At 44.2% G+C, this 23,198-nt stretch overlaps 2 protein-coding genes across 2 annotated transcripts in view; one reads left to right on the plus strand and one right to left on the minus strand.

Annotated features, from left to right (window-relative positions):
• Window positions 1-17,523, plus strand: part of LOC131260094 (titin-like) — a 45,200-nt gene extending 27,677 nt beyond the window's left edge. The window contains exons 7-12 of the mRNA XM_058261761.1: window positions 9,080-9,288; window positions 9,367-10,150; window positions 11,193-11,734; window positions 11,943-13,945; window positions 14,026-14,218; window positions 15,522-17,523. Coding sequence (XP_058117744.1) covers window positions 9,080-9,288; window positions 9,367-10,150; window positions 11,193-11,734; window positions 11,943-13,945; window positions 14,026-14,218; window positions 15,522-16,046 — 4,256 coding nt within the window. The 3' untranslated portion in view covers window positions 16,047-17,523. The remainder of the gene's footprint in view (window positions 1-9,079; window positions 9,289-9,366; window positions 10,151-11,192; window positions 11,735-11,942; window positions 13,946-14,025; window positions 14,219-15,521) is intronic.
• Window positions 17,524-19,404: 1,881 nt separating this feature from the next.
• The window catches only part of LOC131271586 (uncharacterized), a 31,926-nt gene continuing 28,132 nt past the window's right edge, over window positions 19,405-23,198 (minus strand). The window contains exon 19 of the mRNA XM_058273070.1: window positions 19,405-22,454. Coding sequence (XP_058129053.1) covers window positions 22,331-22,454 — 124 coding nt within the window. The 3' untranslated portion in view covers window positions 19,405-22,330. The remainder of the gene's footprint in view (window positions 22,455-23,198) is intronic.

A 23,198-nucleotide genomic window follows, 5' to 3' on the forward strand; every position in this document is an offset into this window, starting at 1 on the left:
CAAGTGAGGAAGGTGCCTGTAACGAACTTTCAGAAAACATTTCTAAATAAAGCCAAAATTTATCAAAAATACTGAACACAAGGATAAAAACCCAGTGGTGGTGCGTGCGTGAGCTGGAGAAATGAAAACGTGAAAAATTTTGAGCAAAAATAGCACACCGAATAGCGAAGCGAAGTAAATTAATTGCAAAGCCGCCCGCACAAATAGAAAAAAAAAGAAAATTAAATCCGCGAGTGAAAAACTAAACACAACTAGGAAAAGAAATGCGAAAAATCGACTGATGAAAAAAAACACATACACACACACACGCCCTGTACTGCCCGAATTAAGTGTGTTCAATCCGACCATAATTGTTACTATTGCCGCGCCACGGTGTGTTGTTATTACGATCAATTTTTCCAATTTTCAATTGCTTTTTGTACGTGTGTGTGGGTGTGTGTAGTTGTGCGTGCGTGCGTGTCTTTCTTTTTTGCATTGCATTATTGCAACTTTGTTGTTTGGTGGTGCAAGAAAGTGGCGCCTCGCGGTAGGTGGTCGCCTTTGTGAGGGAAGAAATTTCTCCATCCAAACGCATGTGCATGTCCTCCCGCCTTCCCTCTTGGTGTATGTTTGCGTGTGTGTGTGTGGGGGTGGGTGTGGACGTTTGGTGGTTTTTTCTCCTCTTGTTCAATAATCGAACGACCGACAAACGGACAAAATAATCCGACGATCCAGTCGATCCACATTGGGGTGGTAAGTTTTCCACTCGACTTTCTCCCCCGTTCTGCCGGGGGTACGGTAGGTTTTTTTTGAGTTTTGTTTGCCACAGATATGAGGTGATTTCAGTTTTCATTTCCTTTGTTCCAAGAGGCACTTTTCCTCCCCGCTCTGCATCCGTTCTGCAACTTGGGTTGGTAGAAGCAATGGAGGTGAGAGGAAGGATCCGACGGGGCGGAGTTCCAACATCATCCATTTTCCACTTCGCCACTTTTGATCGTTTTTTTTTACCGGGAGGCATTGCAAATGGCACAGCGCGTTGCGATGGCACGCTGCAACAAATGTTTTAATCGTTACCTCCTTACAGGGCGACGAGGTCCTGATGGGAGGAACGGCGAGGAGCTTCTCATTGTAGTAGGTGTGTTTGTAATTTTGTGCAAAGTCTTGTACAACCGCAACCACAACGAGCGTGAACAAACAAATGAACAATAATCGTTGCTGGTTGCAGGGGGGGGATGACGCGAAAAGTGGATTTTCGTCGAGATTGGTCCATCTTGTTTTCATCACCGTTGTTCTCTGTTGCTTTGCACAAACCAACCCGGTCCGGCTAAGTACACTTCGAAGCAAGAAACATTAGATCGCTACTGCCACTCATATGCATTTCTTCAGATGTCTACGAGTTGCGGTAAACTCCGGTTGCATCAAGTGTTGATGCCTCGCTCTGGGTGGGCTGCAGTTCGAAACATGGGGGAAGGAGGGGGTGTTGGCACACGTAAAAAGCCCACCACAACCAGCCAGCACCGGCAGCTGGAAGTTTTCTTTAGCCCACCGTGCCGAAGCATCCACAATGACATTTTTGTCCATATTTTCTTTCCAATGTGCAGCAGATGCGCTTGGCATTGGGAAAATTAAAAGGAGCGAATGTCCCCCCTGCACAGCACAAACACAAATCTGGTGAATGGAAAAGTAGTAGCATCTGTGTACCGGCAAACACATGGAATTATCTCCCACCGATTTGTGAGGAAAAACCAGCTATTTGTCATCCTCAATCTGCTAAAACGGAGCTACCACAATAGACAGTAGCACTGAAGATGATGAAGTTGTTGAAGGAAATGCTCGGACTGGCGATGGCAAGTTTTCTTTTTTTTTATTTGCACCATACAGCCTCCATGGTGGCGTGATCTTCTGCGAAGAGAAGCTGTGCATTGTTGCATCAGCGCAACATAATTGCTTTTCGTTCTCCTATTTTCCTCCTTTTGGATCTCTCTTTCGCTCTCTCTCTCTCTGTCGTTCGCTCTCAGAGGATATGAGGATATTGTTTGAACAAAGTCCTTCGTTGCTTCAATCGCCTACCGAATGTCATTGAACCCAACACGAGAGTGGCACGATGGAAAATGCATTTTCCCCCCCAAGCCCACCCCGGAAAATTTGATTTTGTTTGTGCAGCGTTCGTGTCTGATTGCTTACGCGGGGAACCATGGAAAAGATGCACATGGACACGTGATTTTGTTTGTCAAACCTCCCGCGATGGAACGATGGAATAATCGCCATCATTCTTATCGCCGGACGTAGATAGCCCCCCCGCCACCCAAAACATACATTGGAGCTCTGCGTGTAGTTGTCGCAGGTCAGGAAAACCAGATGTGCGTACCGTCGATCAGATGTGGGGAGAGCGACGACGGTTCATGTTGCATTTCGGCCATATCTCTTCTCATAACGCCAGACTGTTTGTGAGGTTCCTCAGCTGCTGGGACGCGATTGTGCGCAAATGCGACGACGTCCCTGTTTTTTGTCCCGGATGGTGTTTGTTCGCTTTCGGACACCGGGATGGGATGGGTGATTAGCGCGACTCGCACGTATAGGTTCCTCTCCATCCGGGCATGTGTGTGTGTCTTTGAGTGTAGCACACTCTCCTACACCGGGGAGCGCCCCTTGGCCGATGAGATCATCCAGAGAATGTCTGGCCGGGTAGGAAATGTTCGGAAGTGGAATCACACCGGTTGGGGGGACCGGGAGGTGGGGGGCAAGAATTGCAAAAGATGCAAAAGTTATTGGGAAATCTAAATTCTCGACTCGGCTGCCGCGGAGTGGGTGGGGATTTGCTCATCTTCCCGGGTGTTGGTTTTATGTCCTGCCTGTTTTATTGCTTCTCATGTTTGTCGCGTTTGCCATTTACCGTCTTACACATTCGTGTGAGGTTTACGTGGGGAGATATATATATAAAGACATACACATTTATTGACGTGTATTGCTTTTGGGGAAGCTAGTCATCCTGCATAAAAATATTTGGGATTGGAAAGAATTTCCTCAATTTCATTTCATTCGTCGTATGAGTCGCAAAGAGAATTGTACTATGAATAAGCTTCTAATGGAGTTATTGGATAAAATAGTGTGTATTGATCATTGAATTTGAACTTACCTTTTTATGTTGGTTTAATGATCGACCCCATTTAATTTTATTTCTACATTATTGAGAATTTTCCAACCCACTTTTATCATCGTTCTATGATATCTTGGCAAGTGAAACATTTAATGAAAATTTAATAAAATCAAATATAACTGGCCATGATTAGTTTCTTTGATCGAACTGAAATTTTATGTTCAGACGACGAACAAATGTTTTCATTTCATGGTCTTTTCAATTGGAAACCATATCTTTTTAGTTTTGATCAACGCATAAGGCACATATCTCGTGATTTGAGCTGAAGAATGAATCAATCCAAATTTTTTTCATCCACAACGGTGATGCAGCGGAAGGTGTCGTGTTGAAGAACTGCTGATGCGTCTCTAGTCTCATATTCTGGTTGTTATGGCCACTTTAGACGAATTGATTGCGTTCAAAATAATGGTCCATTGTTTAAGAAATTGGAAGTAGTAAGTAAAACACGTGGTAACCTTTTGGTCCCAACGGTTTTTGCAAATAGCGTTCATTTAGCTCGCCACATTCCATGATTGTTTTTTACAAAAATAAAAAAAAAAACGAAATAGAAGGGTACAAATCTTATGAAAGTTACTTGATAGTCTTGAAGCATTCAATTAAATTTAAATATTGGTCTTTCCTATCGAACTTTTGTCAAATGTCAACAACTTATTTGTAGGCCTAAAGTGATTTTGAATCAAATTTAATTTAAAAAGAATAAACGTTGTAAACTTGCATGTGACCATGAAAGAAAAATCAATTCCAAAAAGGGGAAAACGCCAGTGTGCGCAAGCTGTGTACGCCTTTTAGTTTGCATAAATCATCACTCCGTGTGTTTGAGTCCAACCGAAATGGCGAAATGGTGATGGTGGCCAAAACAATGGACACGTCATGCTTGCGCCACGCCGTCCAGTGTGTGATGTCCAACGAACTCTAGTAGACTCTGGTCACTTGTTGCTTTTTTTTTATTTACTTTTTGTTTCCTTTTGCATTTGCGCTTCATGACAATAACAATAATAACGATGTGAACGCAATAATAATAAAAATACGCGTTGTATCGTTTCGCGGCATAGCACATCAACGAGCAGGCAGCAATGAGATCATTTTCGACCACCATTTCTTCTAGCGGTTTCCATCGCCACCAGCAGAGTTCGGTTTGAGTCGGTGGTGTTTGGATACGCGGTTTGCAAAATGCATTAATAACGGTCCAAATGGTGGGGTTTTTTTTCCGCGGGTAGTGAGGAACGAAAGGTCGATGGAATTTCGTGTTGCTGGAAACTGTAAACAGTCAGGAGTGTGTGTATGTGTATCTGTCGTCGATTTTCATCCTAATGACTGTACGACAAATTGTTAAGAGAGACACGTTAAGAGAAGGATTCTCGACTCAGTAGGGAAGCGTTACGAGGGCGCAGTGACATGGAAAAACTAAAACGTAGAGGCGGGATAAATTGGACGGCAAAAGATGCAACTTGAACATGTCCAATAATGGCAAACATTCAACTAAAAGGTTGACCATTGCGAATGCCGAAAAAACGAAAACATAGAAAAACACAGAGATTGAGCCGCGTTAGGAAAAGGAGAAAAATTCCATCAACAGAAAAATGGGAAAGGAACAGCAGGGAAAATCGTAGAAGAAACGAGAAAACTCGGGGAGAGCCAACTACAAAAAAAAAATGAAGAAAAGCCTGGAAAAGATGAAGTAACGAAAAATGATCAGAAAAGAAATCACAACAAGCAAAAGGTGAAGTGAAGCGGGAAAAGAATAAATAGAGAAACAAATCATCGCCAGGCCGACCGGCCACACACCATTCCAGTCCAACCTCAATCCACGCGATCGGCCACGATCATCTCGACTTTCCCGCAGCCGGTGCACGCCTCCCCCTTCCTTCCCCCTTTTCCCCTCCTCCGCCGCTAACCTTGACGGGGTTCCGTCGTCGCAGCGGTTCGCCAGCCCCCCGCGCCCGGTAGCAGCATCAAATTGATGCCACTCTACCGGCCGATCTGCGTTCATCCGTTCGGTTCGTTCAGGCGGCCAAGTTCCAATTATGATTCAAACGGTTTTGCTGACGTGATGGTGGTACGGTACAGTTGGACTCGGTATGATCGCGTGTGAGTGTGTGTGTTTGTGTGGGCAATGCTCCGAAACGAGCTCTACCGAGAAGAAGCCGTGCAGGGAAAGAGAGAGGCGGTTTGGTTGAAAGTTTTTCGGGCAGCATCGAGCAGAGAGATAGAGAGATGGATAAGGCTCCGGGGAAGAAGGTGTCGGTTGTCGGGCGGGCGCGGAAAATGGTATCGTGGAAAATGGGGCCTTCGCGCCGTGCCACCGATTCGGGCCAGCAGCTGCGGAGGAAAGCGGCAAGCTCTCTCGGGGCCGGGAAATTTTCGGGTGAAACTTTCTCCAGTGAGCTGTGGAGGATGAAATTTTTGCGCTTTTCCTTCAGTGGAGAAGCTTTTCCATCGGGGTGTTTGTTTTTTTCCCCTACTTCTTCGTGTGGCGTTTTGTTTTCCTTTGCTCTGGTTTTTTTTTCTTTTGTTTTTTGCTCGCGCCTCTCTCTCTGCTCTGGTGAAGCATGTCGGATAGCCTTTTTTCCATCTTCCCACCCTCCCCGCACCCTGCTCGGGGATTTCTCCAAGGTTCGCGGTCAGCCCGTTTTGTTTTCCGCATTTCCGCAGCCAGTGTGTGGGGCGCCGTCACCGCCGCCGCCGCCGCCTTTCTGTCTAAAGCCGCTCTCACTCATTAGTTGTGAACACGTCTTCTTTCTAAATTTATCTGCGGGACGAGCGGGCGGGGAAACCGCACATTCGGCCACCATTTCCGGCCAACGTGCCAGTGGCGCCCGGGTGTAGGGGATGGAACCGGCAGCACATCAGCACGCTTCCGGTTCACCGTCGATCCTCTGCCTTCTCCCGCGTGTATCTTCCGCGGTCGTCGCGGTCAAGGGCTCCCGGTTGCTGCTGAAGATCACTGCCATTTTGTGAAGGCCCCCTCTCCCCCTCCCCGATCCTCTCATAGTGTGCGTGTGCAATCGGCCGTTAGTTGCGCACCCGTGAATCACCGCTAGTTCGTTCTTCCGAAAATAGCATTCCCGGTGGCATGTCGCTGGCATTTCTTGCTTTCGGCACTTGGTGCACTTGTGTGTAAATTTGTTTTCTTGAAAGCAATCGGGTCGGGTAGGACTAATCGTTTGTGTTGGGAGAATTGCTTCTAACGACTCTATCAGTGCTTTAGGAAAGCTGCACTACAACAACTCCTATCCCAAACGACATCTTTTTTCTCAAACACTCAAACAACACTAATTATTTAGCATCATATGAAACCAAGTTGTTGATTATTTTCTTTTAAATGTTGTTAATAAAATTGTTTAATCCCGCTTGATCGTAGATCTATGATCTTATCTTCGACCATCTATCAAGATTTGGTTTGGGTCGAAACGAGTTGATTGACCAACTTTGGTTGTCCATGGGATAGAAATGAAGGTTTATGGAGCATTAACAACTCAAGCTAAAGATCTTCGACAGTCAACTAGCCTTTTTGTGAAGCAATCAGCTGGACGATCGGGGAGAAAGAAATTGCCATTGAAACTATTTACCAGCTCGTTTTACCCTCCAACGGGTACACCCGGTTCGTTGCGCCGAGTAATCGATTTTCTAAAAATGAAAATGAATGCTGATTTCTGTTGGGTTTTCGCTATTAATTTTTCCCCCTTTCGCATGCACCCAATCGGCCAGTGCCAGTGTTTGCCGGTCTAGTATGCCGGTGCGGTATTTGGTCCAGGAATAGATGTACTCCGGGCGGATGCTAATTTTGTACCTAGGGCGTCTGAAAAGGAAGACGAAAACTACACGCCACCGGACCGGTAAACTATAGGGTGATGACTGACTGCGTTGTCGGAATGCCACCACCTCAACAAACACACCAGCCGTGCGGCGTACGTGACGCAAAATCCGAGCATCGGAGCATCGGTTGGTGCATGTCCGTGTCCGTGCGTTCTATCTACAATATCTACAGACCTTATGCGGGGGGTTAGATGTATTTTTCCCCTCCGGCAGCGATGGCGAAACTTTCTTTTTTCGCCTTTCATATGTATGTTCGGCTCTTTTGCATACGGCAGGCCCTTTGATGATAGTGCGCACAAGAATGGACGTTATTTAAATATTCGACACATAGAAATAATTGCTGGCGTATAACGGGGCGAAAGAACTACCGTACGATAAAAGTGCCGGGAGAAAGTGGGTAGCAAAAGCAAAAAGTCATAGAAAAAAGATAGTGTGTATATAGTGAAACTCGAAATCAAACATTTGGTTGCCCGCGTTAGAACACTTTTCAGGGGGAGCGAGAATAAATTTAATAAATTGATATAACAACTTCGTCGTCATTCGCGTGCCTTTTATGTTTGTATTGAAAAATATATACAACCCCCTGTGACATGAATCATACCACGAAACAAAACAAACCCCGTTTGATAAGGCGATACTGAAATTTGAAAATAATTAAAGACGGTTATCGCACCCTTTGCGGTTTAGATACAAGGTCTTGCGATTAAATCGATTCGATCGTTATTCCGCCGTAGCGAAAGGAGAACGGACATATTTTCAAACAGTGCCGTCCCACCTCATGTGCAACGCTTTTGTTGGATTGTAATTTGTGAATCATGCTGGTTCAAGATAATCTCGGTGTCGTCAGTGGAGTGGAATGAATTTTCTCCGTCTACATTTTTCCCATCTGTCTGCGGAGAGGAGGCCGGCAAAGGTTTAAGTGACATCATGCGATGGTCTTTGCACAACCTTTGAGAGGATGTAGTCATCGGTCAGTAAAGTGATCCATAACACTTTTCGTGCCGCAAAACACTCTTCGAGAGCTAATTTTTGCTGTCACAGCTTTAAAAAGATTCCATTTGAGTTCATACAAAGTTATAATTCATTCGGTATGACTCAAACTCCTGTGTAAGGTTTTAAAATACATACAAAAGTGGGGGAAAAAAGGAATATACGGACACATAAAACTATGCATGCGAGAGGTAGCCGTCGTCACGCTAGGATAAGCAATAGTGTTTTGCGTGAGTTGACGGTATAAAATTAAGGACATGTTCCTAGAAATCCGTGGCCGCGTGTTTGAACACCCTAGGGAATGCTGGAGCGAACAGGTCGTTAACACTTGCAACCAGTGGCATGGCCTGTTTTTTTTCTTCTATTTGATACTCTATTCGATATGATCTCATTCGCGGACAATCCCATCTTATTAACCCAGCATTAACATGTTTTCTCCTAAAACGGTTGCTTGTCTTAAACTACATTCTGTCGGTTTAAGGATCACATAGACAAAAGAAAACGTCGACGATTTGTTTATTTTTAGGTCGATCGATTGGTCCAAAAGAATGACTTATGGCCTCTGGGATGATTGACAGGTTTGGAGAGGTGTGCCTTGTTTTATTTCATTGCAAACCCATTAGTGTCACTTTTGTGCAGTCGTCAAAAAAATGAAAAAAAGAAGCAGAACTAACACAACACAAGCTAAACATGTTAGAAACTCTTGCGCCTAAGCATGGCCAAGAGGTGGAATCATTGGGGTTGGTGCATGATGTCATGCAATGCAAATTTACCTAAGTTCGTCACTTCAGCCAAATGTACGATCTCAAGTTTTCTTCATTCCTACCTTCCTACGATGCCGATGACGGCCGAAATTTATTGTTTGCATAGCCTTTCTATTATAATTTTTAAGGTTACGAATATTTGCGATGATCGCAAGCTTCTGTTGTGAAAAGAAAATGACTGTCAGAAGAAGCCAACGTACTTCCCAAATGAGTTTATTTCTTTACTTTCACAGAGTATTATTCTGCCTTTAAACAGTGATGCATTGATTTATTTATTTATAAACAGTTTCGATCATTTCCAATAAGTATTAGTTTTACAAAAAGTTTTGTTGTAAAACACACAATTAATTTGTTTATTTTCTCTATTTCACAGATAACCTACAAAAAATCACAGATTTATTAATAGACTACGCCAAACCAAAAACCCAGGACAATATCTCAGTGATTATTTTGTTCCTGAAGGACCCGCAGACTATTATAAAGCAGACGCCTTGGATAGAGGAGTTAGAGGCTAAGGCAGGAATCCTAGAAAAGCGAAAAATGGATATTAACGGGGCTGAAAATAACGGCTTTTTGGCAGAGGTAAAGTACAAGCAACAAATGTATTTGCGAGCAGCATAATTTACATTTTCTTTTGTTATATTTAAATTCTTTCCGTAGAAAGATCCTATTTACCTGGAAGATCAGAAAGCGTTTGCCGACATACAGAACTTCATGTCCATGGACAGCGCACTGTTGCAATCAAAAAATGACTGTGACTCGCCTTGTGACGAACCGGTGCCGGAAAGGTTCCTTCCGGAAGGTGAATTTGGGCCAGAGACAGATGTTGATGGAATTCCCGTAGCTTTCGAATTACCTTCCAAAGATATAATTGCAGAAGTAGTGAATCCCGAAAAAATGAGGTTGGATTTGGATTTTTTAAATGGACTGAAGAATGCCAACAATGAGGTCGAGGAGGAGGCATCGAGTGTCAGTGCCGACCCTGTCGACTTGTCCGAAGAGCAGGCTGAACCCGAATCACCAAACGTCAATGGTACCGCGGGCGAGCAACTCCATTTCGATGCCCCCACCGAAACCGGTGATTTAATCGGCTCGGTTGAGCAGGAAGATGAGGTTCCGACCCTGAAGGCTGAACTTAATGAAAATGAGCTGGCCCCGTTGAAATCGATTGACGAACCGATCGTGAGCGATTTGCTGGATGCCGACTCGATAGTGGACAACAAACTGATCGATCAGCTCGACTCGTTCGGCATTTCGGATGCAATCCGGCGACAGCTGATCGAACAGACGGTTCCCGGCAGTGCGCTGAATCACGAACAAGACGAAGATGACGACGATGGTCAGCTGATGGAGGAGAAGCATTCGGAGTTCGAAGGTGATGGCGACGGCGTGGAGAAGGAAGACCTGCATCATGAAAAAGCCTTTGATAGTGATATCGCCAATGGTAAGTACCGATAAGTAGATTAAAAGATTATTATTCTGGTGCTAACCTGTTATTTGGATTGGTTTGAAACCTTGTTGGGATAAGATATCGTATAACACGAACATAATTTATTATGATGGGCGTTTTATACCACAATTATCACTTCGGATTCATTCTAATCAAATGAATCTCCAACAGTAATTGCCAATCATTTATGATCAACATCTTTAGTTGTTTGTGCCGTTTAAAAATTAAAAAAAAAAAAAGAATTGTTATAATAAGTTAATGAGTTCATCGAATTCCCTATTTTTAGTTTTTTTTATAATAATTTTTGTTGTGGTAAAAACGCGTTTAGTTATAAAGTCATCAGAGACACGCAGTTCTACTGTCGGACGTCGGTTATTGGGGGCCGGATTATCCGTGGGTTTAACACAGTTTCAGTTCCAACGACTTCGAAAATGATAAAAAATGTTCTTAGAGCAACTACGAGCCCAATTAAGCTTGTTTAACTTTTTATACGATTTTCCGTGGTATTCGATTATCCAGAGACCGACCAGTCTCGAGCACCCCAGATAATCGACGTTCTTCTGTACTGTATTTTTCTCAAGCCTTGTGGATCCAAACGTTCTGAGTCGATGACGTTTAACGATGACAGGCGGGCATTACGGCAGAAAGGCGAGATATTTGCATGACGTGAGCGAGATGCAAGACGTCCGTAACGCATCGTCAACTCTTTCGCTCATGCAGCGTTGCTCGATGAGTCACAGTTTCGTACGCTAAGTTTGTCTGGCGTGTTGTGAATGTTTTAACGTTTCGTTGTCGATTGTTTTATCTCACTACCGCAAAGTAAACGTTTTGGTGTTATGTGCAGTTTGTAATCTCTTGTCCTACTGTGCCTTTATCAAATAGCAAGTGCAGAAAAGTTCAGATACCGGACAGGAGAGAGAAATCGTAATGTCTTGCCGTCATTTTGTTCGCATTGCATCGTTAAAGTTCACGCTATTCTATGTCTCTCTTTCACTTTCTATCTCCCTCTCTCGCGCTGTCGCTCCCGCAGTGTCAGATCAGCACGTCAAACAGGATGATGATGCCGGTTGCTGCGAAGAATCCGAAGAAGACGAATGGGACTACGTGAAGGTGAATAAGCAGCAGCAGCAGCAGCAGCAACAGGAACAGCATCAACTAGAGCAGCCACAATCTGAAGAAAAGCCGCAGGAGAGCACATCGCGTGAAGAAACAGTAGAACACGGTAATAGCAACGCCTTCATCGCGGAAGAAGATCTACCGGTGGAAAGGCAAATCGAGCAAGACGAAACGCACGAAATAGAACAACACCACTACGGTGATCCGGCGGACGAGCAAGAAGAGCAGGAGCAACAGGAAGAGAAGCCTGTGGTGGAGGAGCTGTATCAAGAACAAGAACGCGAGGGCGAACAATTCGACGCAACAGCAGTAGAGCCGAATACCAGTGAAACGCCCGTGGATATTCTTGGCGACAACACGGAATCGACCGTGTCGGACAGCACGAAAGAAGTTGATGATGTCATCATCGATGGTGGTGAAGCTAAGGAAGTTGTCAATTTGCTAAACGACGATTTGAACGAGGTACGCCGGAATGACTTCTAGTTGTTGCTTTCTTTGGGTGTTTGAAGTGAAAGTGTGAAATTTTTATGTTGCCTTGTGATTTTGGTCGTGAGTGTGTGTGTGCGCGTGTTTGTATGATCGTTAAATAGTTTTTTTTTATTGTGTGCTCTCTGTGGGTCTGTTGCATTCCACTATTTAATGCTTTACTTTGTTCTACTTTTTAATTCAGGACGTTCCCCAGCCAACTGCGATCGAACCGCTGTGTGATACAAGCGTAATAACTGAAGAAGATTCTAGTGCCGCTCCTCCCGTTCCAAGCGATAGTGTGAATATGGAAGCTAGCATGTACGGTGGATCGGTTGCTGAGCAACCAGTGTCTCCCGACACACCGGTGTCTCCTGTCGAAGCGTTCCAGGCGCAACAGCAGCAGGATTTCAGTGCAGACAAGGATATGTTTGGCTCCCGCCTGGACGACACCCTTAGCCCGACCGGTACCGAGGAACTGCGCGAAAAGCATCTCTACGAAGCAGAAGAGAAAACGATGTTCCAAGCCGATGCGGCAGGCGGCGACTTGATGCAACAGGGTGCGGCGGGCGACTTGGGCTGGCAGTTGAACCCGGAGGCGAAGGAATTTGTGCCAGTCGTTTCGCCCACCAGCGAAGAACCGCCCAACGTGTTTGCACCGACGCGTATGCTGGAGCACGAAAGCTTCAAACTGCGTGAAGATGCAATCGTAGCACAAAGCCCACGCAAGGGGACCGCGCCCTCGATGGAGGATCTTGATTTGCCAGCGGAGCGCGAATTCCAGACGGAAATGGATAAAAGACCACACGAATTCGAGACAACCGTGGGTGGTGGTGGTGGTGATCAGCCGTCCCCGTTGTCACCAAATCCCTTCAACCAGCTGGACGATCAAACAATGCTGCCTGGAAATGGGTTCGATTTGATCAATGGTGGAGAAGTGCTACAACCGGAAGAAGTTGATTTGCTTTCGACTGTAAAGTCTGATCCAGACCCATTTGGCGTATCGGATAACGCTCCGTCAGAGGAGCTCGAACTTTTGAACAAGGTGCAGGATCTACCGCTCGGCGATGATGAGGAACAACAGGAGGCACTGATCACTCCGCAACAAGCTGAGCCGGTTCAGGCAGCGTTGTTTGGACAGGAAGAGCAGAGCCCCGATCTAATGGAACCGGAAGCCTACAGCGCTAAGGAGGAACAGTATGTCGAGCAGAAAGAAACGGTGGACGAATATGAGTTCCTTGAAAAACCGTCAGATTTGGCTGATCCTTACAACGGAGAGTTGGAAAATATGGACAAAGCCGCTGGCGATTCGGTGGCGGCCCATGCGTATCCTGCACAGACGGCTGCCTTCGATATGTTCGGTTTGAGCCAACCGACACCAACCACAGAAGAAACGGTACCGATGGAAACTGATGAGGAACCGAAGCAAGTTCAGCAGGAAACTCTCCTGGAAGCGTCAGTTTACGATCCGGAACCGTTAGTTCTTACCACTCAGGAAGCCTCCCAGGTGCCTTCTGATCCGGAACCATCTCCCGAGGTTGTTTCAGAGACCGTACCGGCCAGTGTCGCAAGCGAACTGGTTGCTGAACCACACAAGGAGCAGCAAACGATCGAACCAGAACAGCCAGTCCCCGAGGAACAGCCCAAGGAAAGTGAGAAATTAACCGAAGATAACAAAGCAGTCGTCGAATCGGCTGCTGCCGGAGTTGCCGTAGCAACTGCTGCGGTTGCCGCGGCTGCAGTCGCTGCTACTGCGACCGCAGTCAGCAAGACCGCTGCCAAACCAAAGGCATCATCGGCGGCGGTAACCGCCAAGAAAGCGGGACCAACTACGGCCACCGCCACTAAATCGTCCAAGGACGTTGCTGCTAAGAGTGCTCCGGCAGCATCTCGTGTCGGAGGCGGTGCAGCGGCCCCGGCCGCTAGTCGAAAACCAACTGTACCTGCCGCTAAGAAGGTTCCCAGCACCACTACCACCACAGCGAAACCTCCCACAGGCGCAACGACCAACGGAGTGAAGGAAGCACGTCCAGCGAGCACCACTACCAAGGCACCGCTGGCTGCAAAGAAACCGGCCACAGAAGCCGCAAAGACTGCAACCACCAAGACTACGACTGCCGCCTCATCCGTGGCGGCTGCCAGAACGAAGGCCGCTGCTACTGGACCGTCGAGCACAACGAAGCCGGCCAGTGCAAGTTCAACTACCAGGTAAGGGAATTAGAAATTTCTGTGGTTTTACTTGCTCCACCGTCACGTGGATACATTCTTTCTTCTCTCGGGCGTTACAGAACTGCCGCTCCCAAACCGGCTGCTACTGGCACAACCACCGCTGCTAAACCGAGCTCCCGTGCATCGACCACCGGGACAACGACGCGTACCGTCACCTCGCGGCCCTCGAGCGCCATCTCGACCTCATCAGTTCCTTCAAAGCCGGCCAGCGCCACCACTACCACTGCAGCCAAGCGAACCGTTGCAACAAAGGTGCGTAAAGATTTGTTAGTGAAATGAATCTTTGATAACGTTGAGATTCCTACCGAGTGGGGTGTTTCTTTTTAATAACTTTTCTTCCAAAACGTTCGAAAGATGTTGGGTATTTTGAAATTTAAAATCATCACGGGAAAACAATATTATCTTTCGTTTGGAAATCTAACGAGGAAAGGAATTTATTAGAGTTGTGTAAATCGGATTCAGATTCATGAATCTGAATGAATCTCTGCCTTATAAGGGATTCATGAATCTTTCGCCGCGAGATTCATGAATCCCAAAGACACACCAAATGATGTAAAGTCACCAACCAAAAGTCGGTTGAGGGACCACCTTGTTTTTTTTTTTTTTTTTGGTCTCATTGTCCACGCCTATGACAGAATCGGGGAGATTTATGACAGAACCATGAAAGATTCATGAAGATTCATTAAGGTTTCGAAAAATTCATTAAGCTTTGAATATTCGAATCCGCAAAGATTCATGAATCCATCTGAATGAATCTTAGGTAAAAGATTCATATGAATGAATCTCGCCAAAAGATTCATTAAGCACAACACTAGAATTTATCCTATTTTCAACTTTGTTTAGCATGTTCTGTAGCAAAAATAAGACCATCAACGGACGTGTTTGCACCCCTTTTACAAACGAAGAAGGGCGTTAAAGATGAGGTAGAACAAAGCAACGAATCAGTTCAGCTGGTAGCAAGTTAGCAAGTTAACATTTCCCAATAATCTCAGTCATTTCGAAACTAACCATATTTTACAAAGAAAAAAATGGAGCATTTCAAAATCTATGCTTAGCAAGAATAATAGCATCACACACAATTCAGCAGTGTACTTGGATGCTGTTATGCACTTGATTTTTAACGGTCCAACTTACAGCCTGGAATACCAAACGGATTTAGTAGATAATTCGTAGCCTACTACTATCTTAGAAAGCTACAAATTGTCTTTTGAACCTGTTTGGTGTCCCAAGCTGTAAGTCCGGTTGATCATCGTTTGATGATTCAGGCATGCGGCTATATTTGGCTGTGGTTAAGTAAAGCGCTGTAATATAAGAAACAATATTTTTAAAGAAAGCTAAAATTTGATTAAGAAGCATAATTATGACCTGTTGAACTGTTTGAATTTATTTTGCTAACATTTTCGATCGCTTTAGAAAAGTTAAAGTCAAGAAGTTTTTTAAAGTGAATATTACAACATATTTATCTAATAAATCGATACAAGATAGGATGTTTTTTGTTTCGTGGAATGTTAAAGTTTAATGGTATTCTAATTCTGCTATTACTTTCGCATCGCAGATTACCAACGGTACCACAACGACGGATGGGGTGACGAAAACAACGAAAATGAGTTCCACCACCACTAGCAGCACCGCGTCACGAACTGGAGTTACCAGAACCACCGGAACCGGCACGGCGGCATCAAAGCCTGCGAGCACACTCGCCGCTAAGAAACCGCTGGACACCAAACCGGCTGCCGCAACCAAGACGGCTACCAGTGGCAACAAACCGTCGACCACGACGCGCACCTCGCTAGCGCCGAAAACGACGGCCACCTCGCCGGCTGTCCGGAAGGTGCAGCAGAACGGTGTCGCCAAGAAGCCGACCGCTACCTCGCCAAACCCTGGTGCGAAGAAGGTTGCTGTATCTGCGAAGAAACCGGAGGAAGAACTGGCTAAAACAAACACGAGCACGACACCGACCCCGACCACGACCATCGAAACCAACGGTAGCGCCCATGAAAACGAACAGGCGATGGTGGAACCACCATCGCCCCAACCTGCTGCTGACCAATTGCTCGTGCCTATTCCGCAAGCAATGTGATGTCACTAAAAGCCTACCGGTCTCATTTATTTTTTTGTTGTTGAACGAAAAACACAGCATATTCCTACTGTTTGCAAACCGTTTCGCGTGTGGCAGATCGAGGCAACAATGGCAACACCTCCACCACCTCTGGCCAAGCACATAACGGAATCGCCAACCGAAACAAAACATTGACTACTCGAACTCTCATCTAAAACAAGGGCATACACATATTCGTCTAAGTCTAGGTCACAAGCATATATCATAGCATTGAAAAGGAAAAACTACATACATTCAACGGCACAGGGATGGAAGAAAACATTAATTATATTAAATAATCTTTTCATAGTAGCACACCACCAGTTTTCCGGTGAAAGCAAAACAAAAGAACAAGTCATTCATATTTCGGGCACATACACATTTTTAAGTGATCATATACCTTGATTATGGCAGAGGGGATGATCAACAGGCGAAAGGCACAACAGAGAACTGGCAAAGGAAGAAGAAATGAAGATTGTCTACGAACAAAGTCGAACGACGAAGGAGCGGGCAGGGGCTACGCGCGGGAAGAAAGTCCATTAGAAACGCCTTCGTTAATATTTAGCCTATACTTATAGCGATAGAAATGTATCTTTTTTATGCCAAGCATGATTATTAGTAATTATTATTATTTTTCGGATATGTAATGCGATTTGAATCTGAATCGTTTCCGCCACGTTTGCGTTTTTGGAAAAAAAATAGGAAAACACAACGGAACAGGACAACTCAGCTCGGCGCAAACACAGGAGGACGCGTCCGAAGGCTTTTTGAATGATTTTGCTGATTTAGTTTGGCTATGTTGTTGGTCGGGCGAACACGAAGGAATGTGGTTGGAGCGAAAATATTGGAGCGTTCGGTTGGTGTGGCGTGATACCAAAAAGAAATCAAAGTAAAAAGTTGGCAAGGAAGCAAACGCCTAAACAATAGCAAACAAATGGGAAGACTGTTAGCAAGAATCCGCGACGTCGAGGGACAAACATAAATTATGGTTGGCAAAGTAGAATCGAAGCAAGCTAAAGTGGGCTTTTAAACCCTCCTCCCATCTAGACAACGAAAACAGACCATTTTCTTCCTCGTAGGGGCGGCAACCGTGTTTCTTCCGCTCTCGCAATCCTGTATGGCCTTGTGTATTGGTTAATGTATTTTTGAGTTTCTTTTTGTATCCCTGTTTTCCGTTTGTTTCCTCATACAGTTTAGTTGGTTCCGATTGCGTCTTACACGCTATGTTCGGCGTTTGTCGACTGCAAACTCTCAGAGTTGTCTTTCTCCTTCCATATCTCTCACCCTCTCTCTCTCTTTCTCTCTCTATGAGCTTAGCCAATGATTGGTTAGCATAATTGATATGGCAAGATAAAAACGACAAGAAAATAGGTAAAAAAAAAAGAAAATAACCCAACCCTAGCCGCGCTACCATTCGAAATAACCGAATATTTTAACCCCGCAAAATCCCATAGTAGTAGATGTTAATAAATAATCATCAGTATAGTAAAGTAGCAAACTCTAAAAGGGTAAACTTTTGAATCCATGCAATCCGGAATTCTGCCGCCACTGGTGAAAACCTTGATCACCCCAACATTTAATCACATTTCGGAAGGTCGACTGACCCCGCCCTGTTGGCAACAGTGGACTGCTTACTGCACGCGCATAAATGCCGAGAGAGATACAGAGGGACGAACGGACGCACAGAGAGAAACGGAACTGGAAACGGGAACGGACAGTCGAAAGAGATAGGAACGCAAATGGGAATAGGCCTGTTTACGCATCGGCATGCGAATCACTATTGGCCTTCGCAAACGTACGTGAACTCTGGATATGGTACTACTTGGAAACGGTGGAATATAGCGTTTAAGAATATGAAGAGCCGCGTAACCGCGCACCCCTAGCATTACGGCAAAAGAACGATGATGGAAAATCCGGGAGCAAGCAAACAACAGATAATTAAAGGACATCCAACAACGACCGCGACCACGCACCGAACAACGACGCTGGCGCGATGACGAGGCGCGATCCTTGATCGAATCAGTAACCATCGGCGAGGGGGCACAAGGGGAGAGGATCTTCGCTCCGCTCGACACCGCAGCTAGGGAGGGAGTGGAGAGTGGAAGATACGCCTTGCTGTCGTCGGTAATACAATATTTCATAATATTTTATATATTTATAACACAATTTGTATCTGTTTAACCGATTGCGCAACTAAAAGCAAAATAAAAATGATATAAAATGAAAAGCGTCAGGCTGTTTTTTTGTATTAAAATACGGATTTATACTATTATGCACTAAATCCAAACGAATAAAAAACTTAACCAAACTACAAAAAGAGTTATAAAAGTGCTGTGCATAGTTGGGTTCATACAGTTGGTTCGGCAGCTACAGAACTGCCTGCCGTCATCGTTTTATCCATATGTTGGTGTGAAAAGAAAAACTTTATCGTAGGGAAAAACCAACATCAATTCAAACTATTTTCTTCTCCGCCATTGTTGTGACAGTTGGTTTAAAAATTGTTTACAAACGTACTTGCATACTTCGGGGAGATCTTCGCAAAAATCTTCGCGAAATAGGTAATTGGAAATTCTAGATCATAGTGTCCATGGTCTCGCGCATAGAAACTTATCTTCTGTGTGAAGTCATGGGATATGGATCCTTTTGGTCACCATGATTTGTGAAAATACGTGTGTTGATGTGCCTCATGCACAGCCTTCTTCCAGAACATATTCCAAACGCCTCAATTCCTTGCTCATTTGTTGAAACATACCAAATTTGCAGTTTTACCCAACTGTCTACTATTGTCCCACAGTTTTTGGCTCGTTACATGATATGCTGCGACCTATTTTCCATTGATCTTGGGAAAAACTAAAGAAAACTTTATTAGAACATTTTATTTATGAGCATTTGAAAAACTAAATCTGTCTATTATTGTCATCACTTTTAATCTTTCGACGAAATGTATGTGAATTGGAAATGAAAGTTACGCACGTTTATGTTCCACTAAAGTCGCTATATTAATCATCTTTTAGTTGCTTCCTATTCAAAGGTTCCTTTGATTTCACTCCATCACCTGATCAAATATTTATGATTCGCCAAATAATCATAAATTTCCAGGTAATCTTTCGTGAATTATGTATCCCCCAATTCAAACATTCTGGATTCAACCTGAAAAAACTTTGAATTTTCGAATTGAAACAATTTAGCAACAGTAAAAAGTACGACATAATCTCAAAACAAAAAATCACGAAATTATACACATCGTAAAGAGTATTAAAAGTTTGAAAGATTTTTTGTCAAATCAAGTTGGATTCAATTTTTTTATCTTTCATAAAATGATGGAAATTGGCAAAAGAACAAAATATGAATATAAAAACTCAAGAAAAATTACCGCCCCGTGTCATCGAGCACGCGCTGAATCAAACACCGAAGCGCCGTTATGCGTTTGTTCATTCTAGGTTTTTATTCACAATCACTTTTTTTAGTAGTGTAAGCCGGCTAATCTATCAGTAATGCTGAATAAACTATCATGAAACGACGATCAACTATATCTACAACGCTCTTTTGTGAGTTGTTTGTTGTTTGCTGCTTGCGGCTGTCAGTGGTTCCTTGTACAGAATTGAGTTTTGTTGTTAATTGTTTTATTTATCAGTTTGTTTTTGTTTGTCTTCCATCTGATTCGTAGCTATTGGTTTTTTGCTGTTGGTGTAGGTTGTTATCATCACTGTTTTCCACTAAAATCCCCTGCGAATTGCTGATACCGGTTTACTGCCTCTTGCCGGCTTTTTCCCCTTTTTGCGAGAGTGCACGAAAAGCTGCCCGGCTGCCGGGAACCGTGCCGTGTGTAGCAGGTTAACATTTTAGCTTAGGTTTTTTGTTTTCGTTTCGTCTAAAGAGAGAGAGAGAGCCGCTTATCACTGCAAACAGAACGCTGCATTTTTTGTTTGTTTGTTTGTTTCTACTTGGAAAGAAAGTATTACTCACTTGCCACTACTACACACGCGCGTCCCCCGTCCCCGCCTACTGCGTCACCGAGCGGGTACTGAATATTTGGGGGAAAAATTCGAATAAGACGCGACACATAAATGAAGAACGCAACAACTAAATATATCGCCCCAGCCCCGAATATCGTGTCCCTTCCGGTTTGGTTCAGGTATCTACTAATTTCTGTGTGTATGTGTATGCTTTTTTCTTCTTCCTAGTTGTTCTTCTCCCTCCTAAGGATGAGCTACTGTTTTACGATGCCGTGGCTTGCTTTGCCCCGAGAAAAAAGAACAAAAACCAATAGGGCGACTTTTCCGTTCCGATTTCTTTCTGCCACTCAATAGTACATTCTATACACTTCGCCGGTCTTCACCGGCCCATGATTCTCGCTTTGTCCATTTGCTTCTGGTTTGCCACTCTTTACTTTTACATTTCGAAATTGTTTGTATTTTTTCATTTCCTTTTTTTATTAGTTTGCTTTTTCATTAGTTTGTTTGTTTGTTTGTTTGTTTGTTTGTTCTTTTTTGTTATGTTTTGATTTTCTATAATTCGTTTGTGCCTACCGTTCTCTCCGTTGACGCAGCTAAACTCGTTCACTGTTACACACTACCCGTTTTGCCACCGGTTTTTTTTTATATTTGTGGTTTTCTGTATTTTTTTTCCTCCTCTTTTATTCCCCCAATTGACCCTCCCCCCATTCCCGTTGAATCGGGCCACAAATACCATTTCCCACCCCCAACCCCCACAGGGGGTCGTGTGGGCCCACTCCGCAAGGTCCACCGGTCGTTTTACGGGTTTTGGGAGGGGCACCGCACACCGTACCACCCTGCCGCGGGCCGAACGGGGGCTGGGTTCGGTATTGGCACCGCTAATTGCATTCCTAAAGTGTATTGTTACCTGTTGTCCCTTGCCCGTCCTGTCTCGCTGCATGTGTGTGTGTTTTATGTTAGTATGTGTGTGTGTGTGTGTGTTTGTGTATGTGCGAGCTGCGTATGCTCGGAAGTGAAATGTTAACGTCTACTACTTATGAATACGTTATTCCTGCGCCTAAGGCCTCCTGACTGTCTCTCCATTTCTTCACCGATTGCGTCACTTCTTCACGCTTCCTAAGATAAATAAAGACTCTCTTTCTAACTTTCTCTCTCTCTGTCTCTTCTCCTGGTATTGTTCTAACGTTCCAATGTGGTCGTAGGCGCACGCGGCCACCCCTAAGTGTGCGCCGGGTAGAGCACGTGATTCCTTATAGAAAGCTTACCATACCTTTGCCACATTTCAAGTTCCACCACCACGCACACTCAGTTGCGCACCGTGGCTACCAAGCACAACCTCCCTGCCTTGTACACCTGTCGCCTAGGCCACACGCCACCGTCCTTACGCTTTACAGTTTTTCCTTCCTTCCTATTTTCGTTCCCTTTTAAGCAAACCCTACTACGTAGAAGAATGTTCACAAGTTTGTGCTTATCCTGAGTTGCTACCGCAGAGTGCTGGAAATTAAGGTTTGCTGCTTTTCATGTTTGTCAGTTTTTTTTTTGTTTTTCTAATAATATGCTTGATTTGCTCCATGTTAATTTTTCTACTAGCGGTTGCTTCGCCCTCGTAGCGTTACCGGAAACGAAGAAACACAACTCAAAGAGAGGGATGGAAAGAAGGATTGTTGCGTTGTCCTACGGTTTTTCTTTTTACTTATATATTAATATATCGTTATTCATGTGTGTTTGTATTTTGTATATGTATGTATATGTATATATCTATATATATATACTCAGATCAGATTCCACCTAAAAGCTTTTTCTCGAAAACGAAAACTTAACACAAACGAGATTTTGCTACAAAAAGTCAGAGGGTGGAAAATATTTTCCTCCCTCTCTATCGTCTGATCGTTTGATTGTGTGTTTGAGTGTCAGTGTTTTTGATTGTTGTTGTTTGAATGTATATATTGGCGTGTGTGTATGTACGTGTGTGTGTGTGTGTGTGTGCGTGTATCGGTGTGCTGTGGCGGTCCTTGTAGACTTCGCTCGACTAACTTATTGACTAACAAGAACAAAAACAAAACAGGAGTAGATGCCATTATTTCATTGCTTAACTTGATCCACACCGGCTGCCCCGTCCTCCTCTTCACCGGCCGTGTTTGTGTGTGTGTGTGTGTTTATGTGTTGTGTCCTCATGGTCACCGCGGATGATCACCGTCATCATCGGCGCGATCATGAGTCCGGCACGCCACAAGGCCACAGCGTTGCCACAGCGGGTCGACCACCTTGGTAGGGCTTTGGGCATTAGCATGCGCTTGCGCGAGCGGCGGTTCAACCCTCGAACAGGGCTCGGAATTCGCCACTCTTCGGCCGGGGTAAGCTCATCTTCAAGCTTTGATTGAGCTCATTCAAACTGGATTGCGAAGCTCCTTTCCTCATGCTACCGTTACCGTCACTGTGTGGAAGAGGAAATAATAGAGGATAGCACGTTTAATTACGAAGGTTCAACATGCATAAAACCGAAAAGTGGAACTAAAATAAATAGCTAACTATCTTTTTCGTTAAATGTACAGCGAATTTGCGTCAACTAGAAACGTAAAATAATGTCTTTTTGTAATGCTCAACAAATTTCAAAAAAGTTTACATTACTCAGAACAGTTGCAATGATTCGGGAATAAAAATTTGATTTATACCAATTTCGTAGATAGACAAGAGTTAAGCATAACTTGTAAAAATTTACTAAGTAATAATCGTTAAAATAAGTGTGTGATTGTTTTGGTTTGCACGCGTTTTCATTGGAAAGTTTAAATTTAAATTATTTGTTTCGTTTAATCAGTACATTGGGAAAGTTTTATAACTAGATACTGTACGCCAGTCCTCAAATGGCTCACGCGAATTGACAGATCAATAGGAGGACGATGTAAAAATATTGAATCTCCCGGGCGAAATTGAAATATTGATGACTCCAAACTGTCCGGATCACGAATTGGAAGTATATAAAATTGTAAAATAAAAAAATACATACCAATGGCAAATCATAATGGAGAGTGTACTAAATAATCAACCGAACAATCGTCCATTCGTCGCAACTGTTTCGTTGGAGTGAAGCACCAGGCGTCTCCATCGTGTCTTGTATCGAGAATGAATTATTTTACACTAGTTTTTATTTCACCAGTATTTTCCAAAATTTTCATACTTC

Source organism: Anopheles coustani, chromosome 3 (genome assembly GCF_943734705.1).
Source record: "Anopheles coustani chromosome 3, idAnoCousDA_361_x.2, whole genome shotgun sequence".
Classification (NCBI taxonomy): domain Eukaryota; kingdom Metazoa; phylum Arthropoda; class Insecta; order Diptera; family Culicidae; genus Anopheles; species Anopheles coustani.